The 27,759-nt window shown below is 46.6% G+C and overlaps 1 protein-coding gene across 1 annotated transcript in view; it reads left to right on the top strand.

The window, feature by feature from the left end:
- Positions 1 to 8,291: 8,291 nt before the first annotated feature.
- The window catches only part of VANGL1 (VANGL planar cell polarity protein 1), a 46,285-nt gene continuing 26,817 nt past the window's right edge, over positions 8,292 to 27,759 (top strand). The window contains exons 1-4 of the mRNA XM_069866994.1: positions 8,292 to 8,360; positions 17,845 to 18,127; positions 19,896 to 20,022; positions 22,664 to 23,271. Of these exons, the coding sequence (XP_069723095.1) occupies positions 18,045 to 18,127; positions 19,896 to 20,022; positions 22,664 to 23,271 (818 nt within the window). The 5' untranslated portion in view covers positions 8,292 to 8,360; positions 17,845 to 18,044. The remainder of the gene's footprint in view (positions 8,361 to 17,844; positions 18,128 to 19,895; positions 20,023 to 22,663; positions 23,272 to 27,759) is intronic.

The raw sequence follows: 27,759 nt of genomic DNA, 5'->3' as shown, positions 1-27,759 counted from the left end.
TCCTCTAGTCCTCTTAGCCTTACAGGTATTTTCGTCTTTAAATTTACTTTGGAAATGCTTGGGGTTTTGCTGGGGTTTTTTTGTTGTTTTTTTTTTTTACCTTTTTAAAGAATATTCTTTAAATTCTTTAAATCTTCTGAACTCAAAGAAAAGTTCTACTTGTGTCTGCTTTGAAATGGAAGAGAGATTTCAAGTGAATCCCAAACTGGATTTTGTAGACTCTCAGCCAAATCAATTATTTTTTCTAATGTTTGCTGCCCACCACCATTTCTCTTTATTTCAGCAGAAATTGTGTATTTTGGATAATTAATTCCGTAAAGGGCTTGGTATCTTTTATGCAAGTTGCTATGCACAATGTGTCATGCTGTTTCTTCAGCTGTGCAGTACTACGTATTTTCCCTTTCTAAATAGCAACCACCCCAAAAGGGAAGGAAGGTGTTCTTTTGTAGTCGTGTCCCTCTGGCCTCTCTCTTCCTCTGAACAAAATTCTCTGCAGCATAAGAGCTAAAATGTGGCTTCTTGTGCATATCTGTCATTAGATATTTACTTAGACTTTAGATACGTGCCGCTAGATTGAGGTCAGTGGCACAGACCACTATCACACACAGTTCAGATGAGCTATACAGATAGGATCTATGAAGGGGCATCCAGTCTCAGTGAAAAACTTTCCTTTTCACTCCATGCTGGAGGCTCCAACTGAAGCCATGTAAAAGCGGGCTGGCTCAGCCCGCTTATGTTTTGTGCTGGCTCAGCTCATGCTTATGTTTTTTAGTTGACACTGCACTGTCTCCGATTCTCAAAGCATTGTGCAGACAAATTCTGTCTTTGGTGAGGAATCTCTATGGCCTGTAACTTAAGAGTGATCCTTTCATCCTCCTTGGGAAACAGCAAAAAAAAAAAAATGGCGAAACCAAAGAGGTTCTACAGACATGCATAGATTTGTGATTTTGTCACTGAATTTTGCAACAGACAAAAATTATCTGGATATGTCACTGTGTTGGGGAAGGTGGAGTCTAGGTTTTGGGGAAAGAAAGGGTGGTTCTCAGGGTGATTGAGAATCTACAGTGAGTTCAGCCTCGGTATCTTAACAAAAATGTTGCATGTGTCTCCAAACAAAGCAGAATCTGGTTTACAAGAATGATCACTAGAAAATGTAAGGGTAAGTGGATGGATTTATTTTAAAGCAAGTGAATCTAATGGTCTTAGAGTTAAAAAAAAAAAAAAGAAAAGCAAACCTTTGTGCAAAGAGATGACTTAACATTGTAACCTATGTTTCATGTTGTGTGAAATCTCCCACCGCTTTACCCTAGGAGAGACAGTGTAGAGCTTTATTTAGCTAATTTGGCTGGATAGCTCATTGGTCATGCACTGTGATCAGCAAACCACAATGTAAGGCAGAGTGATTCAAAACACTAGGGGATTTGTTTTAAGAAGGGATAATGTCCACGTTCCGGAAAGTACCTCTTCTCGTACATCCAAGGTCACTTGTTTTCCGCAGCTGTGATGGAAAATCCATCTCTCCCTGGTCTTCTGTCCAACTTACATTTTACAGAGTGAAAAATACAAGGCTGAGGAATGCAGTAGTGGGATTTCTAGAATTACAGGTGCGTATTTCCTCTAAAAAAGCAAACCTCTTTATCACTTTGAATTCCTTGCATGAATGAGTCAGCGTGTACTTACTGTGCTGGGCTCTACCATCCACTCATCTTGGCCTTGGTCAGATGCTATTGCATTTGAAGGAAGATACCTCGTTCATTCTGAAAATGTGATGACGACAAAAGTTGTCTGGATCCTCACATTTCAAGAATGTTCCTGCTTGTAGTTCCTAGCATTTTCTTGAGTATTTCTTCGAAGTTATGGATAGAAAAAGTCCCCTCGAGGAACTACGCAAAGTGAGAATTTCAGTCATGTTTTTGTGGAAAAACAAACCAAAGTAGTATTAAGGGAAGCCAAAAGCTTATAGGATCTGAAAAACTCTCAGTTTTTGTTGCCTTGAGCAGAAAAGAATGGTTTTATTAATTTATTTACTGAAGTAAGCTCAGAGTGCCTACTAGTATTTCTCTGCTACTTCCAATGTACTTGAGGTTGTAGCATCGGCATTCACATGACAGGGTTTTTTGGGTTTTTTTCTGAATAGGAGAAGAGACACAAGTAATGAGCAAATCAAAGGTATTTATGATCTCATGCAAGTATGCTGCAGAAAAGGATGAAGAATCATAGATAGTATTCCTTTTCTGCATGCCACATGATGAAACAGGCCAAGTTTGGATCTGGCTTCATACAAGTGTCTTATCTCTTCATCTGTTTATTCATGAATCTTGGAGTGTGCCATAAAGCAGTGCCAGTCCATGTACTGACCACTTACAGATCCTGCCTAAAAGATCCCCTAGCCACTATGTCAGCAGGAATGGGAGAAGATCACAAGGAAACAGGACAGTAAAGGTATCTTGCATTAATGCAGACAGAGACTACGTTCTGGACCAGAGACCATCTTTCTTTGACTGAGATGAGTCCAGTATAAGTCTGCTAAAATGATTCAGGGACTGGAGCATCTAGCATCCCAGGAGAGGCTGGGAGAGCTGGGATTTTTCAGCTTTGAGAAGAGAGGTCTTAGAGTAGAAACAGTGAGAGTAAATGTGTATCAACATGTATAAATACCAGATGGAATGAAGTAAAACAATTGAACCAGACTCTTCTTGGTGGTCTCCAGGAAAGGAAAAAAGGGAACAGGTATGAACTGAAGTAGACAGAATTTTATTTAAAAGTGAGAAAAAAAAATACCATTTTTCCTATGCTGGTGTTAGACACTGAAACAGGTTGCCCAGGTAGGTTCTGGACTCTGTCTTTGTAGATGCTCAAAACCTGACATTGCGCAGCTTTGAGTAACCTGCTGTAGTTGACTCTGTTTTGAGCGGGAAAATTGGACCTCCAGAAATCCATTCCAGCTTAAACAATTTTCCTGTGAATCTATATGATCCTTTCCAAGTACTTTAAAAACAAACCTCTAAACAGCTTTAATCTTCCCTATTCAGGACTGAGCAGGAGCACAGCACTTCACAACTTTCTAAACTGTGACCTTACCACACAAATAGCTTGCCTTACATGAAATGGTTCCTCTTGTCTCTAGTTTAAACAGATTATGTGAGGTAGCTGTCTCAGCTTCTGCCCCTGAGCCTGTCTTCAGTGTATTCCTCCTTTGCCAATATCCTGTGTGACAGCTTGACATAGTTGAGTGCAAGTGGGCCTCACTGCTGGTCAAACAGGTCTAGGTCTGGACAGGGTATAGGTGGTGCTCCTCTGTGAGGTTCTTGTGCACTCCCAGCTTAGCTTTCTTAGCAAGTTCCTTTCCATGGGGTATTGCAAGAAGTCCTGCTGCTCTAGACCATGAAACTAGTACTTTAGAAATCCTCTAAATCTTCTTGAATAGCTGCCAGGGCAGCATAGTGGAAGAAATACAATTTGGCAGTGGAGCTTCTTGCTTGCTTTCAAAGGAAGTCCCCTTAAAGACCTTTGAAAAGTCCCCTAGTCAAAGTTTTCCCCCGAGTTTCTGTAGCCTTGCAGACAGGGCAGCATCTCCCCTTGTCCTCTTCCCCACTCAGCACGAGTGAAATCTCACTTCTCCCCTGTGCCCAATGCATGGCCTGTTGCCTTTTGTCACACTTCCCCCACCTCTGAGCAGGGAGGAAGCAAACCCTGTTGGGACAGTTGAGCCGTGGGGAGCCATCAGTAGCCAGCGATGCTGAGACAGGCTTTCAGCAGGGTGTCAGATGCTTTCTAGGGCAGGGCCGATGCCTGGAATGCAGCAGAGTACTCAGAGCTTGAGCAAGTTGAGACACATGTTGATGCGTAATACAAGATGGAGCTTATCACTTGATATCAGCCTCTTCCAGTCAGTCCTGGGTTTAGGTAAGTGTGTCTACCATGCAAAACAGGAGGTAATCTAACAGCCGAATCAGAGTGATATGGAAACGTTTCTTCTAATTCCTGGTTGACAGTTCCATCATGAAGTCATTTCATGTAGTACGGATGTCAAGTAGGGGGCAAGCATTGTGAATAGAACTGTGGCATTATTTTAGAAAAAGAGAGCAAGGGGAGATAAGAAGGGAGAAATCAAAGATGCAGTCTAGGGAAGTCACAATAACACAACATAGAAAATATCTGATTGGAATAACTTCTGTATCTTCGGCACTTGTTCCCTTTGTAGACTGGATTGTTCCTGAGTAGTTCAAAGTGCAGGACTGGAATCTAGGAGGTCTAGGAGACAACCCAGAGGTGATATGATAAGGAGCAACGTTTGGATACAGAAAAGGTGATTTGCACAGCATACAGAACTCTGCCTCCTTCCCAGCTGCCTAGAGCAAGTGGTGTAAGGAATTTGGTGCCTAAGGCAGCTTTGGGCAGCCTGTTGGAGGCTTTGAGCTAACCAGGCCCTTTTCCCTGGGGGGCAGGAGGTCATTAGTGGTGGTAAATGGTGTAAAATCCAGCTGGAGGCCAGTGACAAGTGGGGTTCCCCAGGGCTCAGTGCTGGGTCCAGCCCTGGTCAATGTCTTTATCAATGACCTGGATGAAGGCATTGAGTGCACCCTTAGCAAGTTTGCAGATGACACTAAGCTGGGTGGAAGTGTCGATCTGCTGGAGGGTAGGGAGGCTCTGCAAAGGGATCTGAACAGGCTGGACCGCTGGGCTGAGACCAATGGCATGAGGTTTAACAAGGCCAAATGCCAGGTCCTGCACTTGGGGCACAACAACCCTGTGCAGTGCTACAGACTAGGAGAAGTCTGTCTAGAAAGCTGCCTGGAGAAGAGGGACCTGGGTGTGTTGGTTGACAGCGACTGAACATGAGCCAGCAGTGTGCCCAGGTGGCCAAGAAGGCCAATGGCATCTTGGCTTGTATCAGAAACGGCGTGACCAGCAGGTCCAGGGAGGTTATTCTCCCTCTGTACTCGGCACTGGTGAGACCGCTCCTCGAATACTGTGTTCAGTTCTGGGCCCCTCACCACAAGAACCATGATGCGGCTCTGCAGCAAGTCCAGAGAAGAGCAATGAAGATGGTGAAGGGGCTGGAGAACAGGCCTTACGAGGAGTGGCTGAGGGAGCTGGGGTTGTTTAGCCTGGAGAAGAGGAGGCTGAGGGGTGACCTCATTGCTCTCTACAGCTACCTGAAAGGAGGTTGTAGAGAGGAGGGTGCTGGTCTCTTCTCCCAAGTGACAGGGGACAGGACAAGAGGGAATGGCCTCAAGCTCTGCCAGGAGAGGTTTAGGCTGGACATTAGGAAAAAAATTTTCACAGAATGGGTTATTGGGCACTGGCAGAGGCTGCCCAGGGAGGTGGTTGATTCACCTTCCCTGGAGGTGTTTAAGGCACGGGTGGACGAGGTGCTGAGGGGCATGGTTTAGTGTTTGATAGGAATGGTTGGACTCGATGATCCAGTGGGTCTCTTCCAACCCGGTTATTCTATGATTCTATGATTCCTCATTGCAGACCTCTTGTGACCACAGGCAGTGTGCTGCAGCTGCAGGCGGTGGGTGGAGGAACAGAGTAAACAGTCCTGAAGGCATTATAGTGCCTAGGAATATATTTGGCCTTGGAGAAGACCCAAGAGTGTGCTTCTCCTGGATGGGAGAGCTCAAAGGGACCCGTCTTTCTGCTGGAGGAGAGTGTGATGGTCTAAGAAGACCTGAGGTGCAAGACTGGGTGGAGGAGAGCTGCAAAGCCAGAATATCGCAGCATCAGAGTGTCTGTGGGGCTCAGAAGCTGGGCAGCAGGGAGTAGGAGACAGGGAGGTCTTGGAAACAGGGGCAGCAACAGGAGATGTGAAAGGACGTCTGGGAAAATAAACAGCTGGATAGCCAGGCACAAAGAGTAGTGGTAAATGGGCTTAAATCTAGTTGGAGGCCAATCACAAGTGGTGTTCCCCAGGGCTCAGTGCTGGGTCCAGTTCTGTTCAATATCTTTATCAATGATCTGGACTGAATGTGCCCTTAATAAGTTCGTGGATGACACCAAGGTGGTAGGAAGTGTCGGTCTTCTTGAGGGTAGGGAGTCTCTGTAAAGGGATCTGCACAGGCTGGATCGATGGGCTGAGGTCAAACAAGGCTAAGTGCCGAGTCCTGCACCTGGGACACAATGACCCCTTGCAGTGCTACAGGCTTGGGAAGTCTGTCTAGAAAGCTGCCTGGAGGAGAGGGACCTGGGGGTGTTGGTTGACAGCTGACTGAACATGAGCCAGCAGTGTGCCCAGTGTGCCATGCCATTGGCCATCTTGGCCTGTGTCAGAAACAGTGTGGCCAGCAGGACCAGGGAAGTGATGTTGCCCCTGTCCTTGGCGCTGGTGAGACCGCTCCTCGAATACTGTGTTCAGTTCTGGGCCCCTCACCACAAGAAGGATGTTGAGGCTCTGGAGAGAGTACAGAGAAGAGCAACTAAGCTGGTGAAAGGGCTGGAGAACAGGCCTTATGAGGAGCGGCTGAGAGAGCTGGGGTTGTTTAGCCTGGAGAAGAGGAGGCTGAGGGGTGACCTCATTGCTCTCTACAACTACCTGAAAGGAGGTTGTAGAGAGGAGGGTGCTGGCCTCTTCTCCCAAGTGACAGGGGACAGGACAAGAGGGAATGGCTTCAAGCTCCGACAGCGGAGGTTTAGGCTAGACGTTAGGAAAAAATTCTTTACAGAAAGGGTCATTGGGCACTGGAACAGGCTGCCCAGGGAGGTGGTTGAGTCACCTTCCCTGGAGGTGTTTAAGGCACGGGTGGACGAGGTGCTGAGGGATATGGTTTAGTGTTTGGTAGGAACGGTTGGACTCGGTGATCCGGTGGGTCTCTTCCAACCTGGTTATTCTGTGATTCTGTGATTCTGTGATTCTGTGAAGTGTGTCCAGAGAACAGCAATGAAGTTGGTGAAGGGTCCAGAGCACAAGTGTTATGAGGAGCAGACGACGGAACTGGGGCTGTTTAGCCTGGATAAAAGGAAGCTGAGGGGAGACCTTATTGCTCTCTACAGCTGACTCAAAGGTGGTTGTAGAGATGTGGGTGCTGGGAATTCTTTCATTGATTGAAGCAATGGGTTCTTTTTGGCCCTGGGTTTGTCAATAATGACTTGCCCACAAGAACTTTGCAGCTCCAGAGGGTTAAGAAATTAAGTTACATTGGATGAAATATGGATGTTGCGGAGTGTATTTTGTAATGCTGTTGCCCATCACTGGGGCATCCTGACTTTAGAATCATAGAATAACCAGGTTGGAAGAGACCCACCGGATCATCGAGTCCAACCATTCCTCTTAGCACCTCGTCCACCTGTGCCTTAAACACCTCCAGGGAAGGTGACTCAACCACCTCCCTGGGCAGCCTGTTCCAGTGCCCAATGACCCTTTCTGTGAAGTATTTTTTCCTGATGTCCAGCCTAAACCTCTCCTGGCAGAGCTTGAGGCCATTCCCTCTTGTCCTGTCCCCTGCCACTTGGGAGAAGAGGCCAGCACCCTCCTCTCCACAACCTCCTTTCAGGTAGTTATAGAGAGCAATGAGGTCTCCCCTCAGCCTCCTCTTCTCCAGGCTAAACAAGGAGTTATGGAAGAGTTTCCAAGAGTTACAGAGAAAAGAACTTCAGCAATGCTTTGCAGTCTTTGAAGAGCTTCATTTTGACTCTGCTTGGCTCTTTTCCTCCTCTGGGGTTTGGCTGTATAGCTGGCTGCAGCGTGGACTCTGTGATCATAAATGGTGAATAAAGTCTCTTCTTCCAAGTGACAGGTGATGGGACGAGAGGGAACAGCCTCAAGTTGTGCCAGGGCACGTTCAGATTAGGTATCAGGAAAATTTTCTTTACTGAGAGGGTTCTCGGGCACTGGCAGAGGCTGCCCAGGGAGGTGGTGGAGTCCCCATCCCTGAAGGGATTTATAAGACGAGTAGATGAGGTGCTGAGGGAGCTGGTTTAGTAGTGGACAGGTATGGATGGCCTGAACGATCTCAAAGGTCTTTTCCAACCTAGTGATTCTCTGACATGGTGTCCCCCTGCCCCGGTAGGCGACAGGACAGAGGGAACGGCCTCAAGCTGCGCCAGGGCAGGTTCGGATCGGCTATCAGGAAAAACCTCTTCACCGAAAGGGTTCCCGGGCACTGGCGGCGGCTCCCGGCGGGGGTGGGGGGGGGTGTGCCGGAGCCCCCACCCCTGAGGGGCCCAGGGGGCGGGCGGGCGAGGCGCCCGGGGCCGGGTGAGGCGGGGGCAGGTGCGGGGGCGCCCCCCGCGCTCGGCGGGCGGGGCGGGGCGGGGCGGGGCGGCCACAGGAAGCGGAAAGCGGCGGCTGCGGGAGCGGCGGCGCCGGGCGGGGGGGGCGGCGGGCGGTGCCGGCATGGGGCGCCCGCGGCCGGGAGGTGAGTCCGTCCGTCTCTGCCCGGGCTGGGGGGTGTGGGGGACCCCCGGCTGCAGGGGGGACCCCGCTCTGTCCCGGCGCTTTGCGGCGCCGCTTGCCGTGAGCGGGCTGCAGAGAGGAGGAGCGGGCATAGGGCATCCCCGGTGCCGTCCGGGGAGCTGCAGGGCGTCCCCGCTGGCATCTCGGGGCGGGGGGGTGTTGCAGGGCATCTTGGGCGACGGTGGGACATCGCCGGTGCCATCCCGGGAGGCTGCAGGGCATCCGAGGGGGCGGCAGGGCATCCCCTGTGCCGCCCCGGGAGGGCTGTAGGGCATGTGGGGGTGCGACGAGGCATCCCTGGCGTCGCCCTGTGGGGACGACAGGACATCCCGGGGAGGCTGCAGAGCATCCCCGGTGCCTCCCTGGTGGGCTGCAGGGCATCCCCAATGTTGCCCCGGCAACCCCGATCTCGCCTGAGGGGAATGCAGGGCATCCCCGGTGTCGCTTGGGGGCTACAGGGCATCTAGGGGGCTGTAGGGCATCCCTGATGCCGTCCGGGGGGGCTGTAGGGCATCCCCGTTGCCATGCCGGGGGCTGTAGGGCATCCCCGTTGCCATGCCGGGGGCTGTAGGGCATCCCCGGTGCCATCCAAGGGGCTGTAGGGCATCCCCGGTGCCATCCAGGGGGCTGTAGGGCATCCCCGGTGCCGCCCGGGAGGCGACAGGGACGCTGCAGCGGGAGCCGCGGTGCAGAAGGCGCTGAGCTGCAGGGAGGGAGAGGTTGAAAGAAGGAGGGAGATCTCGGCTTCCTCCCGGGGTGTAAAAAAAAAGCCCGTTCCGGCGTTGTCGGTGGGTGTGGGCAGCGCGCTCCCTGCCAAGCCGTGTGCCTCCGGAGGGACCCGTGTGCTGCTTGTGCGCCGGCACGAGTGGATTCAGGGAATTCGCGCCAGCTTGAATGTTCTGCCGGTGCCTCGTATGCTCGGGCTGTAGAAAACAAGGTGATTTATGGCCGGGAAGGTCCTGCTGGGCAGCGAGGGGGGACAGAAGTGACTCAGGGAGGAGTGGGAACGCTCACACAACCGCGCTTCTCTGCTTAGAAGCTGAAGGTTTGGTCGCTGAAGCGATGCATGAAGTTGCAGGCTTGTAGGTTGTTTCTTCCCAGCCTGGGAAAGCTCGCACGGCTGGAGAGAAACCTGCTCCAGCAGCAGCAGCTGAGAGCAGTCTCCTCCGGTGTCTCAGCGGCGCTGGGACGGTACCTGAATGGGGCTGAGTGCTCCCAACAGAGGGGAAAGCCACTGCCCGAGCTGTGCGCTTGGAGAGCCGTGGTGAAACAGCCTTGTTCCCTTCTATTGTCAAGGCTGCAAAATAACTCTTCTTTGCCGAGGGCTGAACTCTTTGGTTGCAGGGTCAAGAAAAGCATGAGTGAACTTGATGGCAGGGTTTTGCTCTGGAGAGGCAGACTTGGCAATTCTGTCACTGATTGAAGCAGTGGGTTTTTTTTTTTTTGGCCCTGGATTTGTCAATAATGACTTGCCCACAAGACCTTTGCAGCTCCAGAGGGTTAAGAAATTAAGTTACGCTGGCTGGAAGAGTAACTATGGATGTTGCGGAGCGTATTCTGTAATACTGTTGCCTGTGAGCCCATCCCAGCAGCATTCTGACTTTGAGGAGAAGAGAACTTAAGCAATGCTTTGCAATCTTTGAAGAACTTCATTTTGACTGTGCTTGGCTCTTTTCCTCCTCTGGGGTTTGGCTGTATAGCTGGCCGCAGCTATGGGACCAGCATGGGCTCTGTGATCATCTCGCTTGTTAATTTTGAAAAATAAATGGTGAATGGAGTCTTACAGAAAGCCTCCCTTAAGAATGCTCCCTATGAGCTGAAATTTTGGAGGGATTCCAGCCTGTGTTAGAACCGCCCAGGCAAGTATCTAACTGCCCATGGTCACTGGCCAGCAGCTCCCTGTGGCTGCTGCTGGCTTTCTGGTTTTGGTTAGTAGTAGCAGTGTTCTTAGTGGCCCTTGTCTTATGGATACGTAAACCTAGGAAGGGCTCTGTCTTTGGGAGACCAGGATACCGTACTAGGAGAATGCTGCCAAGGTGTCTGCAGTTGTCCTAGTAAAGCAGCGTGACATATCGTTGTGGTAGCCTGCCTCCCTACCAGCCTCATCTCTGACAACCAAAGTAAAGAATGATATGAGAAATGTGGCTTTGCTGCTATAGGGAATGTTTTGCTGCACAGGGACCTTTAAGGCAGACCTTAGTGGAGAAATGTGATCATAGAATGGTTTGGGTTGGAAGGGACCTTAAAGATCATCTAGTTTCACCTTTGCTTCCCACCACCGGCAGGGACATCTTCCACTAGGTCTGGTTCCAGTTCTGCTAGTGGGAAGCGGTAAGTGTCATGCTCCTCAGCAGCTGATGCTGTCGCTAGGCAGTTTGGCAGAAGGAGAAAGTGAACCCCCTGTGAAAACTGTCTTAGGACTTTTTTTGATTTCTCATTAGTCTTTACTTCAGAATGATCTGATTTGGGTTAAATTAAAAATCAATTATTATTTCCTTAGGGGTCAGCACCTTTGCCCTTTCTCCTTGCAGGGTCAGAATGGCATTGCCTTTTTACAGAGTTGAGCAAGAAGAGGGAGATAAAAGGGAGACTCCATGCTTTGGAGTCCTACTATATTGCGTACTGGGGATTGAACAGGGTCTGTAGACTTCTTAATTTTAAATTCAAGTAGAAAGTGCAGGGAGATATGTACTATCCTGAAGGAGAGTGTGCACTTTCAGTAGAGAAACCTTTTGCAGTTTGTAGCCTTTAACGCTATCTCATTACTGAAGTGCTGTGGCTAAAACTAAACTTTGAACACAAGGTACAGGTATTGCCTGGTTGGACAGGCGAAGTCTGAAGAGTCTTGGAAGTGTCTTTCCCCTCTCTGTTTCAGTAAGGCTGTAAGTCTTAAAATGTAAGTGTGGAAAAGTGTGTTCCTGTGCACAGTCCCAGGTGCTTTAGTGGCATGAGAGTGAGGCCCCAATACCTTCTACCACATTGCATGACTCTGGGGTTAAGAGGTTGCGACTTGAAGGTCTAGTGACACAGGAGAGACATGGGCAGGGAAGTGCAAGCTTTCACCAGTCTGACACGGTGGCAACTGAGGTATCGTTTGCATGACAGACTTAAAGTGCTTTTTGTTCTTCAGAAACTTAGATGGCACAGGCTCTCTTCCTCCAAGGAAGGGTTGATTGATGGATCCCACACAGAGAACTTCTCAACTTCCAGCTGTGTAACAAGGAGGCAAGAGGCAAGGTCTTGCCATTTAAAAACACCAATTGCTTGTATGATAGTTTTGGCCAGGCATTTATGTTATTGAAACAGCTTTGGTATGTTTTCAGACCTGTGTTGTTGCGTGTTCAGATTAAATATGCAGATGGATTGCTTCAATAAACCAAATGACTTTTTGAAATATCCATGTCGTAGGCTAATAGATTTCAGCCCAGAGGCTGGAAATTCCCAAGGGGAGTCTATGGAATCTTTCTAAGAAGCTTCGGAGATGTGAAAGAAAAGAGAACCTCTTGCTAGAAGGCTTGAATTTGCTGACTACTAAACATTGTTTTAGGATGAGGGGCTTGCAAATCAAGAGCCACTGCTGTAGGGTAAAAGCCCTGGCTTATATATATGTATTTTCAAGGCCAAAACTAACCTTATTTAACAGCATGCAAAAGTAAGTAGAAAGCTTTTGGAAAAAGCCGTGTTTCCCTAAGCTCGTTGGCCATTAAAACTGAAAGGCTTGGCCACATGAGTAGATCAGCATGGATCACATTGCTGGACTAGGGCCTTCTCAGGAAATTCAGAAGCAAAAGCTTCCTGTGGCATTGCTCATAGGTCTTACCTTACTATATATGAAGTTGAACATAGCAAGTTGCGTAACTTCTCATTTTTATGAAGTGAATAATAGGCATACATGGCAGCCATACCGTGCAGCCGAGTAAACACCAGAGTTGGAAGGCTTCCTCGCTGCCTAGCCACCTTTTAGTTATTTCTACTCTTGAACCCTAATGCTGTCCCATAGCTTAGCCCTTAGGGTTCTGTGTCTTTAAGTTGTAAAGCTCTTCATTTCACTGAACGAACAAAAAAGATTTCTCAGCATGATAGCTTGTGGGCATCCGTTACCCTATAGACAGCTGGTGCTATTTAACAAGCGAGGCCGATAGCGTGTGGAGCTGAATGTGCGCACATCTTCATGGACACTTGTGGCTGCTTGTGCTCCAGATGGCACTTCCAAATATATATAACTTCATGAACCGACTGGTAAATCAACTCTAATTGATTGCAAGCTTTAAATGGGGTAAGACTGAAAATGTACAGACAAGAATTTCAAAGCTGAGCAGCTTTGGAGTTATTTGCCTCGGCTTCACAGAGGAAAATCCATCGGGAAAGCATGAGATGTAAAAGAGCGCTCTTGTTTGCGTTTGCCCTCTTTGATTTAAAGATGTAACTTGCTCCTTTAAATTTCCCTTAGGCTGGGAGCCAAATTGTTCTCCCTTGAAGATGATCACAAAGCAAACTTCATTGGAGATGGGACTGGACTCCCAGCATGGAAAACGACAATTCAAAAGAACTCTTTTTGGAGATTTATGAGCATATGAAAAGTGGGAGTTACAATGAGTTGTGTAGCTGCGTAAAAACTGTAATCACAGGGGTCTCTGTAGTATTCTGGGGTAACTACATTTCTCTGCTGTTCTGCAGGATGCAGCCATCCTTCTTGCCAGAATGGGGTCCCAAAACTTCCTTTGGGGCATCCTTAGCATTGTTTTCCGTGCTAGTACTTGACATCCTTCTGTCATCAGTGAGTGAGGAAAAGGCAAAGAGAGAGTGTCTGCCCTACTGTGAGCAAAGGGCTTGGTGTGCAGTTACACAATTGTCGTGGTTGGAGCAGAGGAGACATTCCTGGCTCCCCTCTTGCTGTTTGCTTGCGTTGCTATTCACCCTTGTGTTAGTGTTGTTGTTTGGGGCTGTGCTGTGAACTAGGTCACAGAAAGTATCCAAGACAAAAGGCTGGCAAGGGGGGAGAAAGGGAAATTCTTTTTTTTTGTTGTTTTGATTTCCAGTGATGCTATTTGCTTGCTGAGAATTGTGTTGACACAACCAAGAGTGGTGAACCGTGGTGTGGAGGTGGAAGCTACTTACACCAGCTTTCTTGTCAGTGCTGAAACACAGTGCAAGTGTACCCTCAGGCTGAAGGAGGTTTCTTTCACGCAGGCTCAGAAGCTCTGCAAACAGACCATGCCTTCAGTGGCGTCCTGCAAGATGTAATCATCTTTTGTGAAGTCATTTTAATTGGCTGAATTGGGCTCTCAATTCATGCTCGTTTGTAGGGGGATGAGGCCCCAAATGGTGGGACTGCTTCTTTGCACAGCACAGTTGTCCTTGCCCAGAGGGGTAGGGTAAGAATCATTGTTAGTAGTGATTTAGTAGTGGGTGTACCTAAAGATTGTGCTTAGTTTGGATGTCGTTGTGCTATACAGGATACTCGTACAGCTTATCTACTCTAGCTTTGCTCAGGCTGTAGTCGTGGGCAGTGTTGAGGTGGTGGCTAATCCAGGGTTGACTTCTGTCTATGCCATTGAAAGAGCTCCAGCCCGGAGACGTAGTTTGGCATGTTATTTGTCCCCATCTCTTCCTCCACATTTCCAGAAGCTTTTCTGAGGTAAGGCTTTCTGCTGTAAAATAGACCAGGAGGTAGGTAACTTGCTTGGCTTGGCTATGGGGAGCGTGTGTTTGGACTGTGCTCCTCCCTCCTTCATTTCTTCATATCATCCTGCTCAGACAGGGAGTGGTGTCTAGCTAGCAGCTCAGGCTGTCCTTTGTTGGCCAAATCTAGGAATCCTTGTTGAAGACCAGCCATAGTTGGGCACAAGACAGATCCAGTCGTCTTTTGTTTTTTCGAGCTGAAGTTGGGCAAACATACGTTCTTCCTAGCATCCCTGTAACTGCCTTGACAGGGTTGTTTTAGCCACCCATGTGTCCTGCAGCTAGGGCCAGGAGGTGGTGCAGAGTCCCCAGATTCCTTGTATTGCTTCTGACAACAATCCAGGAGGCTTAACATTTTTGGGGGCTGCCTTTGTTGACTTTTCACAGAACTGTGTCAAAACCGTTGCTCTTATTGACACAGAAAATGAAAGTTGGCATGATCCAGCCTGCCCTGACGTTCCTGTGTTAGTCATCCCTCGAATTTGCTTTCTCTGCCTGGTGCCCAGTGCTGTCTTGCTTCACCCACCGTCAAACGGGCACTGCTCGCTCCTGGTTCCTGCCTAGACTGTCTTTGTGTTTCCACAGCAGGCTCTACCTGCTGAAATATTCTCCAGCATCTCCAGAGAACCTTGACCCTATGCTGCTGGGAGTGAGAAGGGTCAGAAGAGGAGCTGTGTTCCCAGTCCCTGCCTTGGCTCTGATTTTTCTTTCTAAGAGTTAGGAAAAGGTTCTGTTTTGTGGTTAGAGGAAAAGCTGGGAGCTGATACTTTCCTAGAAGCCTAGGGAAAACGTGTAATTCTTACTGATGTATGCTGGCACCACTCCTTGCTTTTCCTATTCCTGTACTGTGAAGATGGTGATTGTTGTTAAAGGAGCGGCAGTAACATCACAGTCAGTGATTTAAGCTTACGATACTGCCTTTTGTACAACTGGAAGTGTTCCTGGTTTGTAATGCCTAATGTTTGCAAGGTCCTGAGTAGCCATCTCGTCTATTGGTATAATACTGTTTTTTGAAGGTGGGCGGGTGGTGGTGTCACCCCACTTATCAGAGGAGAAGGACAGACACAGAGGAAGGATTTTTTTCCAAGGTTGCCTAGCAGAACAGTAGCAGGACAGAGGTAAAAATCAGGTTTAATGAATCTCAGCCTATTGCTGGAGCCATAAGCTACAGGCTGTGTGCAAGTCTAAGGGAGTTAATGAGTGTTAACGTCATGTGTCCCAGGCTGGGGGATTTTTATTCTGCTGCAGTAACGATGCCATTTTCCACACTGTGCCGTGCCTTGGCTTTATATCTTGCTGTGTTTAAGTTAATCTTCATTCATCGCCTCCCAAAACTAGGCTTTTCATTCCCATCCTTATTTGTCCTCTCTAGATTCTGAGCTGCCTTTAGGGAGCTTTCTTGAGACATGATATGCCCTTAGAGTTTGGAAATTCCTTTACACCAACGGCCCTCCTGCCTTCTCCTTTCCAAACACCCTGGCCAAGCCCAAGTGGTGTGCAAATACCTGCAGTTCCCCAGTGCAGTGGAAACACTTCTTTAACGTCGTTGCAGATTGTATTGCCAGCCAAGGAGCCCTGTGGGGAAGAGGCTTCCTTTTTTTGGCACACCTTACATATGGTAGAGCTCTCTGCTCACTTACAAGCTTTTCTGGAGGTGTTAGTGGAGGAATCTTGTTGCTGGAAAGAATAGCTGGCCAAGTATAAAGCCTTATTTCTGTTGTCCCTCTGTGTTTGGGGAGGGAAAAAGTGGAAAGCTTTGAAAACTGCTGTGAGCAGAAAATAACAGAGGGATCTAATTTGATTTTAAAGTGGTCTTCTGCCCTATCTGAAAGCATGGTGTGGCTGTAGCCCTTTGTTACGCTGATATTGGCTGAAGGCAGCAGGCACTTGACAGGAGGCATGTGAGGGTGCTCCTTCACGCCAGACACTCAAACCCTCCATCTGAACCTCTTTGCCATCTAAAGGTGTTTCCCCAAATGGATGACTAACTCCTCTCCTTTCCATTTCACTTCTTACCTAATGCAGGATGTGGGTTTGGGAAGTGGTTGGCATCTACCCTTCATCCCCACAGGGATTCAGAGATTTTGACATTTCACTGTTCTGATGTTGCCCTGCTCCTATTTCAAAATCCATGACCCTTTTTTGCCCTTTACAGATAGGGCTTAAAATTCTGTTCCAAATGGAAATACGCTGTAGGAAGTGTTGGCCCATATAAGCTAGATGTGATGTCGAATCAACTCTCCTCAGTGTTATTAGCATGTGTATATGTAGATATAATTTTAAATAAAATTCAATTCTTCAAGGCCCAAATTAGCTTCTGGAGGCAAAGGTCACTTTGCTGTTAGTGCCGTTGACTGTATAGTAACTAATGCTTGTAAAATGGGCACATCTTGCAGTTGTGAAGACAAAGGAGTTTCAGACATGGTAGTCCGATCCCCTCTGCGTTTCTCCTAGGAAAGTCACCCTCACCCCCCACCCCTTCTCCCTCTATGTAGGCTATAACACTGACATTATGGGGGTGTTTAGGCTGTGTATTACACACGTGAAGAGGTGGGGATGTGAAAGTCAAGCCCAGTACTTTTTCTGGGGGTGAATTGCTCTCTCTAGGCTGCTGAATCTTCTCCAAGTCACTGTCTTTTCCAGGTGACTTACACAGTTTCTTTCTGGTTTAGTGATTGATAGAAATGGTTGGAGTCCGTGATCCAGTGGGTCTTTTCCAACCTAGTGATTCTGTGATTCTTTGCAGAAGATTGTTTCAGATATGGAACTCTGACAATTTTGGATGAGATCCATTCCCCCTAAAACATCTATAGCAATAAATCAAACAGTGCTATAGTAATTCCAGTTTGCTGTTTGGATGAAACTGCCCTGACTTGGAGGGTTAAAAACATTTATTATTAATGATATGGGCTGCATCATGCCAGGTTGCCTCCATGCCAAAGACAGCTCCTGGACATTTTTAGGTTACTAGCACAGATATAGTCCTAGGCTTCCTCTTCCTTCCAAAGCTAGAACTTGAATTCCTAAAACTCATTTAGGTTTCAGACAGGACTCTTATCAGTGTTATCTTAAGGATGTCCTAAAATTCTGTGTTTCAATATTAAATAGAAACATCTTAACAAAAAAGAAAAAAATAAAGAGCGATGAAGCTGGTGAAGGGGTTGGAGGAGCGGCTGAGAGAGCTGGGGTTGTTTAGCCTGGAGAAGAGGAGGCTGCTCTCTACAACTACCTGAATGATTGTGGAGAGGAGGGAGTTGGCCTCTTCTCCCAAGTGACAGGGGACAGGACAAGAGGGAACGGCCTCAAGCTCCGCCAGGGGAGGTTCAGGCTGGACATTAGGGAAAATTTTTTCACAGAAAGGGTCATCGGGCACTGGAACAGGCTGCCCAGGGAGGTGGGCACCTTCCCTGGGGGTGTTTAAAGGATGGGTGGATGAGGTGCTAATGGGCATGGTTTAGTGATTGATGGGAATGGTTGGACTCGATGATCCGGTGGGTCTTTTCCAACCTAGGGATTCTGTGATTATGGATTTTTACGTGAATGGGCTAGACTTTGCAAAACAGAGATGTGCTATCAAATTATTTAAAGTTCTACAAATGCATGCATTTTTCTAGACTAGAAAGAGATATTGGCCATGATGAGCTTGCAAACTGAGCACGGTATGATGAGCGGTGACTTGTGGCCAGGGTGAAGGAGTTGCCACAGTAGGAATGCTGGTTGGCTTTGCTTAGCGTGCACTTCCATGCCCATTTGTCTTTCCTTAGGTCCGTCGTGAGGAGCTGAACACCGCCCTCTTTGATCGGATTCCTTGTAAATGAAGCTTACTTGCTCCCCGAGGACCAGACCTCACTGATGACTGGGAAGCAAAGAGTACACAGAAAAGCACTTTTACCACAGACTCCACGCCAGAAGCACCAGAAACTACTCTTCTAAGTAAAATCTGTGCCCCTTCTGTGCAGACCTGATGTCTGCTGCAATGGATACAGAATCGACGTATTCGGGATACTCCCACTACTCAGGTCACTCCAAAAAAGCCCACAGACAAGGGTAAGGAAATGTTTATTTTTAATTACTTGCTTCTCTAAGCTAGGACATGTCCTGTAGGAAAAAAATCATAAGCCAAGATGAAGTCAGTTGGGCCACAGCTCTGGAGCTGATACATGTGGGAAGTCCTCATGAGGAGCCCAGTGAGGAGACTGGAAGCAATAATGCTGTTAATTTAATGATGCTCACCCTTTTGGATGCTCGCTGAGGTCATGTAGGGCCAGAAAGACTGGGAGAGTGCCAGTAGAAGGCAAAGATTACTTAACTCTGCTTTCAAAGTGCAAGGGATGAGTAGAGTCTCTGAGGATAAGATGCGTCAGTCTTCCTAAATTTATAATTGCCAGTTGTTTTCTTTTCTGATGCTGTTTCTTTATTGTTTTACAATAAGATTTCCTATGTCTCCCCACTGTCCTCCCGGCTGCTCTGTTGTTGGTGTGGGGTTGTTTTAATAGAGTTTGAGTGGCAGTTGAGTCTACAAGTAGTCATTCATGGGCATCAGTTGGATTAGAAGTCAGGCTTTTTTGAACTTGAATAGCAAGTCCTCTCTGTTGAGGTAGTTCAGCAGCCTCAAGACTCATCTTGCTCTAAAACTTCAGATTACTTGGAAACATTATCCTTTTTTTTTTTCCCCTCCATTTTCATTAGTTGTATATACAGAACATGTGTCACTTACAGTCTTTGCAACTTAGAACTGAGCTGTTCCAAAATAACTTTGCACTTCAGAAGCAGTTGAACTGTGTGGTTGGAAAGCAATTCTTCCATGACATGAAGTCTTTTTGCTCACAATCCAGTTATATGTAAAAAATCTCGTTTGCCTTTTCTCCTTTCTTTAATGTCACCACCCCCAATATGAATTGCCCTTTGAAGCTTAGAATGCCATGTGGAAACTTCGAAGTTCCCAAAACAACATACAAAATCTTAAAGCCTCATACTGTGAACAGGAAAAAGTCTCATCCCGTGAAGCCTTTGGGGTTTGGTAGTTCTGAGGGAGAAGGAATGGAGAAAGCAGAGCTGGGACGCTGGATGCTCCTGAGCTTTAGCCTGGTCATTAAGCCCAGTGAGGGTCTCTGGTACAAAGGCTGCTTTCCTGTCCAGGTAGGAAAATACTGACTAGTGGATTGATGGGGCTTAACTCGTCTTGAGACACTCTTGGATGAGAAGCCATGAGATCTACAAGGGTATTCTGGAAGCAAGCACTACCCTGGTACCCTTTATGTTCTTGCTGCCTTTGTAAGAGGTAAACCGGAGGTTATTAACCAGTGGAAATGAAGTTCACCAAGTGTCCTACAATGTTAAGGTCCTAGTTGACAAGGTTTTACTTTGCAGGAAATAAAGCAGTCTTGATCAATTTTAACTGTACACCTCTCTGTGGGATGCTTTATTGCAGGTGAAGGGCTGTGTAGACCAATTAATGCCAAATGGAGTTACGAGTTCTTGGGAGAAAGGGAGCTTCTCTTTTAAATGCAGCACTGGCAGAAGCTATTTTAGTGGAAGATGAGATGGTGGGAGTATACCCCTGTCCCATTTTCTCCGCTCTGTCACTGAGGGTGGACTGCTCTAGCCAGCAGGCTGTAGGCTGTTCTGGGCAAGGTCTCTCTCTGCCTCTTCCAAAGCTTGTTTTGTTTCAGATTGAGTCAGTATCAACCAAGAGATGGGCAAGCATGACTAGGTCCTAATGCTTAGGATGCCTGCTGCAGGTAGAGGTGTAGCAGGTTCTGGACTCAGCTCTGAAACTCTGGTAATGTTGTTCTCCCTTGCTCTGTTGGAAAAGGAGCCGGGACAGGCACAAATCTCCACGAAGCAAAGACGGCAGTCGTTCTGAGAAGTCTGTCACTATCCAGACACCTCCTGCAGAGCCGCTGCTTGGGAATGATGCCTCACGGGCAGAGGATGGCCAGGTAAGGAGGAATTGAAAACAAACATGGAGTGTGGTTTCTGGAATGGAGGATAGGACTTACCAGCACATGCGTTTTGTCTTTTGCCAAGAGCATTATTTTTGACAGCAACAGTGCTGATACGACTACTCCTCGGCCACTGATTTCCCTCCATCTCCAAAGCATCATCTACCAAGCTGTATAGAAACAGGTCAACCCTTTCACCGGTATGTGCACTTTTGTTTTTAAACAGGATTTGCTCTACGTAATCACGTAAAGCACATTAGGACCAGAATCCCAGTAGGAAAAGGAGGCAATAAATGTAAAACTAACCTGAAATACCTGGGCAGGAAGGTGAACTTGGTGAAAAGTAGTGTATTATCACTGGGTTAAATAAAGAATGGAATAATTCTGGGTTGAGATTGCACATAGGATGGATCCAGGACTCTGTGCTCTAGCAGTTGATGTGAAGGTACGAATTAGTTTTCAAAGAATGGCTCATGTTGCAAGACATAGAATGCACGATGTTTCAGTGCCTCCTGGGCTGGACTTGGGATATATTAATCCTTGACTGTGGGGATCTACCTTTGCCCTTTGAGTGGAGAAAAAACCAAGCAGACAAAATCCAAAAGCCATAACCTGATGATGCCCAGTTTCCACCCAAGCTGTCTACAGTAACATTTGTACTAGTATTCATGTAGCTCACTTCATGTACTACATTTTGGTATTTCCTAGTCAGATGCTTGTTTTCATGAATTCCATCAACTACTTCAAATAGATCTAAAGATGCTGGTGAATTCTTAAGCCTTTGTTTTCCTGTGGATCTTCTCAATGTGAATTAAAGCCAGAGCAAAATCAGTTGATGCACGAGCAAGACTAGTGAACAGGGTGCCCTTGCTTGCGTCCAACAACTTTGCATCACCAGAGGTTTAGACTCATATTTCCATATAATTACAGTTTTTTTTGCATGTGCCTCTTAAAGTGGGAAGAACTGTTGTAAGGGGCAGACTGAGACTAGGGTTGCCTGTTGTCTTCTGGGTTGTAGGCTTAAGCTCCTGTGGTGCTTCTGTCCTTTCTCTCTCCTGCACAGTTACTCAGCTTGTCAAATGGAGGAAACTATGCAGACCTATTTCATACATAAACATAAAATAGTTTAAATGCTTAAATTGCTTTACTGGACACATTGGACATACTGCATTGCCTTTCAGGACATGCTACAATGCAGAAATCTCTTCTGAGTCCTCTGTTTTGGTGAGAAGTGAATCAAAAAGCCCTCATATTAATTGAAGACACCGACTGTTTATGGTTGCTCTGTCTCAAAATCCTACTGCTCTGGGCGTGGAAGGTATTCATGTCTTGGAGTGCATTAGAAGTTAAATCCCTGGAATTGTTCAAAGTAGTCATGCTGCCTCTGTCCTTTCCCAAAGGTTCTTGAAGGCACTTTTTTTTCCTCTTTTCAAGAAGTGAATAAAGGTTTCAAACTATGCCCGTTTAAAGCAAAATGCTCTGGTTAGCTTACATAGCTGGAGAAGCTGGAAATCCTATAAATGGCACAGGCTTCAGGAAGATGCTTGGGAGGATAGGAGGAAGAGCAAAACATGCTTCTGAATGAGCGTTGCAGCTATGAAGGTGTTGGGTACCAGCTAGCAAAGCAAATGCATTGCCACTGTTTGTGTATTTGTGGGAAGCATCAGGAGTCTTCATGTACATGAGTCATTCAAGCAGCAGCTGTGAGTCAAATCCATACATGTCAGTTTAATGCTGTGGTCCTGCCAGCAGCAGGGAGGAGCAGTTGGAGGCACCATGGGAGAACTAGCTTGCAGAAGTCCTCTCACATTGGATAGGGAAGAAATGAGACTATCAGAAAACATAATGTAATCTGAAGCTTAACTGTATGATGACTCTTTCAGGTAAGCTTCTCTGTGGCTGAGTGGCTTCTGACAGTGTCCTGGACTCTCATACCTGAGCTACTTGGTAGTCTCAGATAATCTACATTTATTGCCCCATACCTGAAAATATCCTTTGACCACATGCGATTTGTTTTCAATAAACTTTTATTAGATTATGCGAACTATTGAGATCAGTGCTGCTGTAGAGGAGAATAAAAGAAAACAAAGAGGAGGAACTTGCTGGAAGTGTGGTTGCTTCTGTTATGGATAGAAAAATAATGTGTGAACGTGTTTTTGATTGTGTAACAACAACTGGCTTGAAACACTGAAATGAAAGTTTCCCTTCTAGATGCTTCTGTGGTGCACTTATACTGCAGAATTTGTAGGCTTGGAAGAGTGTTAGTCTTTGCCCTGCACATGGGAACTGATTATTACGGCAGATTCCGAGAGTTATGTGATATTGCTCATTAAGTGTGCTGGAAGAAGAACCCCTGGGGTGCAGTGAGTGGCATAGCAAGCTGAGCTACATGCTCTATAGTTACAGCTTTTTAACACCTAACATCTGTAGTTACTGGTTGGACAAGCTGCTGTTGTTTTCAAACATTTGTTAATTTTCAGGGTTGATTATTCAACATAGTGAAGGTGTTGCTTTAGCAATATTTTTTTTCTGGCACTTAAGTCTCTCGTAGCAGTCTTTTTTCAGGCAAGAAAAATAGAAGACGTGGAAGGAATAACCTGATTGTTTCAATATTATTTTTATCTCTTCCTCCCTGTAGGATGACAACTGGGGTGAGACCACGACAGCAATCACAGGCACATCCGAGCACAGCATTTCCCAGGAGGACATTGCCCGGATCAGTAAGGATCTGGAAGACAGTGTTGGGTTGGACTGCAAACGTTACCTGGGCTTAACAGTGGCAGCTGTTCTTGGACTCCTTGTCTTCCTTACCCCCATCGCCTTCATTCTGTTACCCCAGATCCTGTGGCGGGATGATCTGGAGCCGTGTGGTACTGTCTGTGAGGGACTGTTCATCTCTGTGGCTTTTAAACTCCTCATTCTTCTGATTGGGACCTGGGCTTTGTTTTTTCGCCAGCCTAAGGCAGATATACCGAGGGTGTTTGTATTTCGGGCCCTTCTGTTGGTCCTTATATTCCTGTTCGTGTTTTCCTACTGGCTCTTTTACGGCGTTCGCATCTTGGACTCGAAGGACACCAACTACCAAGGAATAGTGCAGTACGCGGTGTCTCTGGTGGATGCGCTGCTCTTCATTCACTACCTGGCTATTGTGCTGCTGGAGCTGCGGCAGCTGCAGCCCATGTTTACTGTCAAGGTAGTTCGGTCAACAGATGGAGAGTCACGATACTACAGCTTGGGGCACTTGAGGTAGGTATCACTTTTGTACGTGCGATATCACACGTTTCTGAATCCTCCTCCGGAGAAGTCCTAGATTCTCTCCAAAGTAACCAAACTGAACCTGTGTGCGCCTTTTGCAGCCAGTTGAAATGTTTGCGTTCAGGTGTTTTTGCTTTGAAGCCCATTCCTGTGGCAGGCTGGGGCTACCTTGAAGTACCTAGCCAGGCAGCTACACCGTAGGATCTGAAGGCTGCTTCCAGTGACTGGGGACTCTTTCCTTATTTCCAAAATCAGCAATTTTCTGCAGTTTTGTGTTGGTTTGAGGGAAATAGCACTTAGTCCTGCTGAAGCAGTTGTCTTGATGCAGCCAAAAATCTCCCAGTAGTTCAGGCATTTAGGAATAATAATTTTTAATGAGTACTGGGGCACATGTAGGTGCCTTTTTTTTGGCAGTGCTATGCTGCTTCTGGTTTGGTTCTGTAGCATGATGACTTTTCTGTCATAGGTATGGATCAGTTTGAGTTAGATGTATCCAGGAGCGTTTGGGAGCTCTACAATATAGGTATGACACATGCAAGCCTGCTTCCACCTTCCTGCTAGGATTAACACTTACCTCGGGAAAGGTACAAGAGTGGACAGGTGTCACAATCTCCTTAGTTCTCACACCCTGTGAGGTTCTCTGGAAATCTTAGTTCCTGTACCCTGTGAAGCTCAGCCCTGAAGATTCGTCAGGCTGTATGTGCACTTAAACGTCTGTTCAGCTTATCCTGTCCAGACCCCTATGGCATGCGTATCTATTGCAGATGGAGAGATTCGTGTCTGCTGGTTTAAGTGTCTCCTGCAGCCATTAGCTTAGCAACAGAATTGCTTTGAAGCGGATTTAGTGGTTGAAGCTCAAGTCTGGGAGTTCACTCCTGGATGCTGTTTCTGGCTTAATCAAAGAACTCAAGGCCTTTTGGATGAACTAGGCCTGGACTCTGCTGTATTTTCCTACCCTGTAAAATGTGATGGAGAGCCACTCTTCTGTAATCAAACTGCTCCCGTTGACTTAATGAAAGGTCTCTTTAAGGATTTTTAAAAATGAACTGAATCTGTGTTGGTTTTCTTGTGAAACAGTGTTGGGTTTTGGGTTGTTTGGTTTTGTTTTTTTTTCTTTAATCTTAAAATTTCCTCCGCAGTAGGCGACAGATCCAGCATGGCCTTTTAGACTCATGAGATGGAAAGATGACTACCAAAGAGTTCCCTCTGCCACAGCTCATGCCTTGAGGTGTGCTGGGTAGTTCTCTCGTAAGTGAATTCTGCATAGAAAGTTCAGTACATGTGTGTACATACCTATATATACACACACAGTGTGCAGGTTTGATTTGAGAGCTTGCTGTTTGCTTGGTGGTAGATTAGGAGTTTATATTAAGAGGAATTAAGCTTTAACTGTGTAAGTAATCAGAGGCAAAGAATTTGCTTGAAAATCAAGACTTAATATTTTTAGACATAATCAAGACTTAATGTTTAATAGCACGTGGGTTAGAAAGAGTGTTCTCTCTTTGCAGCAAGGTTTTTCAAATGCCTTGGCTGATGTGAGGGTAGCAAAGAGTTGTAAAACCTAGGGTGAAATAAGAGATGTGTGGAAAATTAATAACTTCTGATTTTTTGGCAAGCTGATTGCAATTTTGTTTGGTGAATTGAATCCAAACCTTGCAGTATGTAGATGCTTCAGTGTCTTGTGTTACAGGAGGGTCTCATCAAGTGTGTCTAATAATGGTAACTGGTGTTGCTTTTTCCTTAATTGCTGATGGATGAGCATACCGTGTATTGACATATGCTTTGAAGCATGTGTGTCTTTGCATCGTTAATAACATAAAGGTAAAACCCTGTAGGTTTGATCAGTGGCCAAATGTCTCCCAACTAAGGAAGAGTTCCTTCTCTATATCTCTGCAAGCAACACAGAGAATTGTTTGTGTTTAAACTATTAGGGCTGCTGTTCTTGATACAGAGTGACCCCAATATGATAAACAGTGCAAGAAGTGAATGTAGTTGTTATCTCCTTCAACTGCTAAAGGCTTACCATCGTGAGATGTTTATGTAAAACATGATAAATTTGGGAACTTCTGAACACCTCCACAGCATAAGTTTGCAAGGTTTCCATACAGGTCTTGACATGCTTGTTGGTGAAATGTCAGTCAGAGTCACTTGTGCTTCTGGTCAGCTGTGAGGTACAGTGGTGGTGGGATGGGAGATGTACTGATGGGAAAACGTGGAAACGTGCAGGAGCAGTTTGGATTGTTCAGGAAGACTGGAGAAGCAGCCTTGTGGGTATGCTGGAAAGGTAGCGGTAGCTATGATGAAATATGTATATACTACTTGTCACTGCCTCTGGGCTCTCCATTTGCTACCATGCATGCTTGCCTCACCCCAACATTTTTAAAAGGGGTTTAGGTTGTGGGCTGCCACCTGGAAGGAGGAAGTAACAGGTATAGCAATCTTAACTGCTCCTGTAGTCAGAACCTTGCTGCCTCAGTCCAGCCTTTTGTCCTCTTCATGTTCCCAAATCGCTTTAGTTTTGTTCCCTGGCTGTCCATGGAGTCTGTCTTCTTCAACAATCCAGTATACTGTGGAGAGGCTGGTGGTGAGAAGGTACTTGAGACACCTTGCTTGGTGTTGCTTCTTGGAGTAGGCCTGGATTTTCCACAGTAAAATTGTTAATATCAACCTTTTTAATCCAAGGTGGAAGCTGCCAAATTCTAGGTCTTTTCTCTTGAGGTGGAGGGAACTGCTGTGTAAGTACGAGCAAGGTAGACTTTCTGGGGAAGAAAGGAAGAAAACAGTAGCTCAGCCAGCCTTCTGGAAAACCATGTTTATGCTAGGCAGGGTACAGACAGGATTTTCCACCCTACCTGGCTCCAAATGGAGCAAAGAAGCTGAAAATGCTGAGTTAGGTATTCATCTCTGCCCCTGAGGGCCCTAGGTCCAGGAGGGTAAGCATATTTGGGAGTAGTTCCCCAGATTCATATTATAATCGACCTATAATGGGCTCGCTTGGTCCCACCCCCAGCACTTTGGCTGTAACTTTTCTTCTGGGAGGTTTGTTTGCCAAAGTGAACGTTCCCTTTGGCATTGATTCAGGAGCCTGGGGAGTAGGTAAAAATTAAATTGGAGTCCTGGTGAACATGGAGCCAAGTCTTAACTTACTGACTGCTCTGCTGCTCCTGGTAGGAGGGGTTGCCATGCAGGACGAATGATTTATGGTGGTATGTATGGGTAAAGAGCAGGTAATAGATGCAAGAAAGGTCAAGCCTGAGGAAATGGGAGAGAGAGGGGTTGGGTGGGGATGCTTGCCAGACTTTTGAAAGCAACAACAAAGGGAAACAAAGATGGGGAAGAGCCACAGTAGACAACTTTTCTGTTGTAAGGCTGATAGTTTAGTGAGTTGAGGTTTGGATTTGCAGCTAAGGCTTTGGTTTGTCCCTACAGATAGGATCACCTGCCATCCATAGTTCTGAGCCATCAGAAGAAACTGAAGCTAGGTAGGAAGGATATTGCTGGAGAAAACCCTCCTTTTCTGTAGTTAGTGTTAAATATCTTCTCTTCCTTTCCAGGAGTACTCTTTCCCCACCCTAGAGTTTTGCTAGTCTAGACAGCTCAGAAAAATGAATGGCTTCAAATACACATGGTAATTACTGGTCTTACACATTGAATGCTGGGCTTCAGTATAGTTTTGGTTTTCGGGAGTTAGAAATGTCTGAGAGTGGGTCTTTATCCTCACTTTTGCTCATTGAGCAGGGCCATGATAGTTTGTATGTGTTGAGCTGTATGAAGTACAGAGAGCTTCAGTCTGCTTTTCTGTCCTTCCTGGCACAGCCTTGCCATTATGAACCTGCTGTATGCCTTTAGAATCAAGGTAATGCTTTTGCAGACAAACGAGAACTGGTTAATGTTCTCTCCATCTATTCAAGAAGAGCTTACTGCTCAGAAATAGCAGCTCTGTATGTGAGAAGTCTGTTAGAGCATTGCCTGTACCCATGATACTTATTTGCATTTGGATGGATGCAGAACTGTGTTTTTAAAATCCAAGAAGGGAGCAGCTGTTTCCTCAAAACAGGTACCTGTCTCTGACAAGCCTGTATCTTCCCAGCAGGAGCTATCAATAGAGATCTCCTGGCTTGTACATGCCTACAAAACAAAGCAGAGACAAACACATTTTGTGGAAGGGGAAATCATTCAGCCTGTCTCCCAGGTGAACTGGATGCAGCAGAGTAGCTGTTTTAGGTGGTGCTTGAACCCTTTCGCTTTTAAGACAAACCAGAGCTGAAAGAGAATTGCATGGTTGGAAGCTGATGCCACTTTTGACCCAACTGCTTTGGGTTGTCAGTCTCCTATGTCTTGAACCTATGGCTTAAAAACCTGATCTCTAGCCTGTCAGTGTTTACTGATCTAATCTGATGAGCACTCTCTTCTCTGTGTCCCTTGGTGCCACTGGGGCCATGGTCCTTAGTGAAGGAGTATGAATAAGCTTCTCTATAT

The sequence above is a fragment of the Phaenicophaeus curvirostris genome, chromosome 1 (genome assembly GCF_032191515.1).
Source record: "Phaenicophaeus curvirostris isolate KB17595 chromosome 1, BPBGC_Pcur_1.0, whole genome shotgun sequence".
Taxonomy (NCBI): domain Eukaryota; kingdom Metazoa; phylum Chordata; class Aves; order Cuculiformes; family Cuculidae; genus Phaenicophaeus; species Phaenicophaeus curvirostris.
This window is presented reverse-complemented; position numbering and strand designations above follow the sequence as displayed.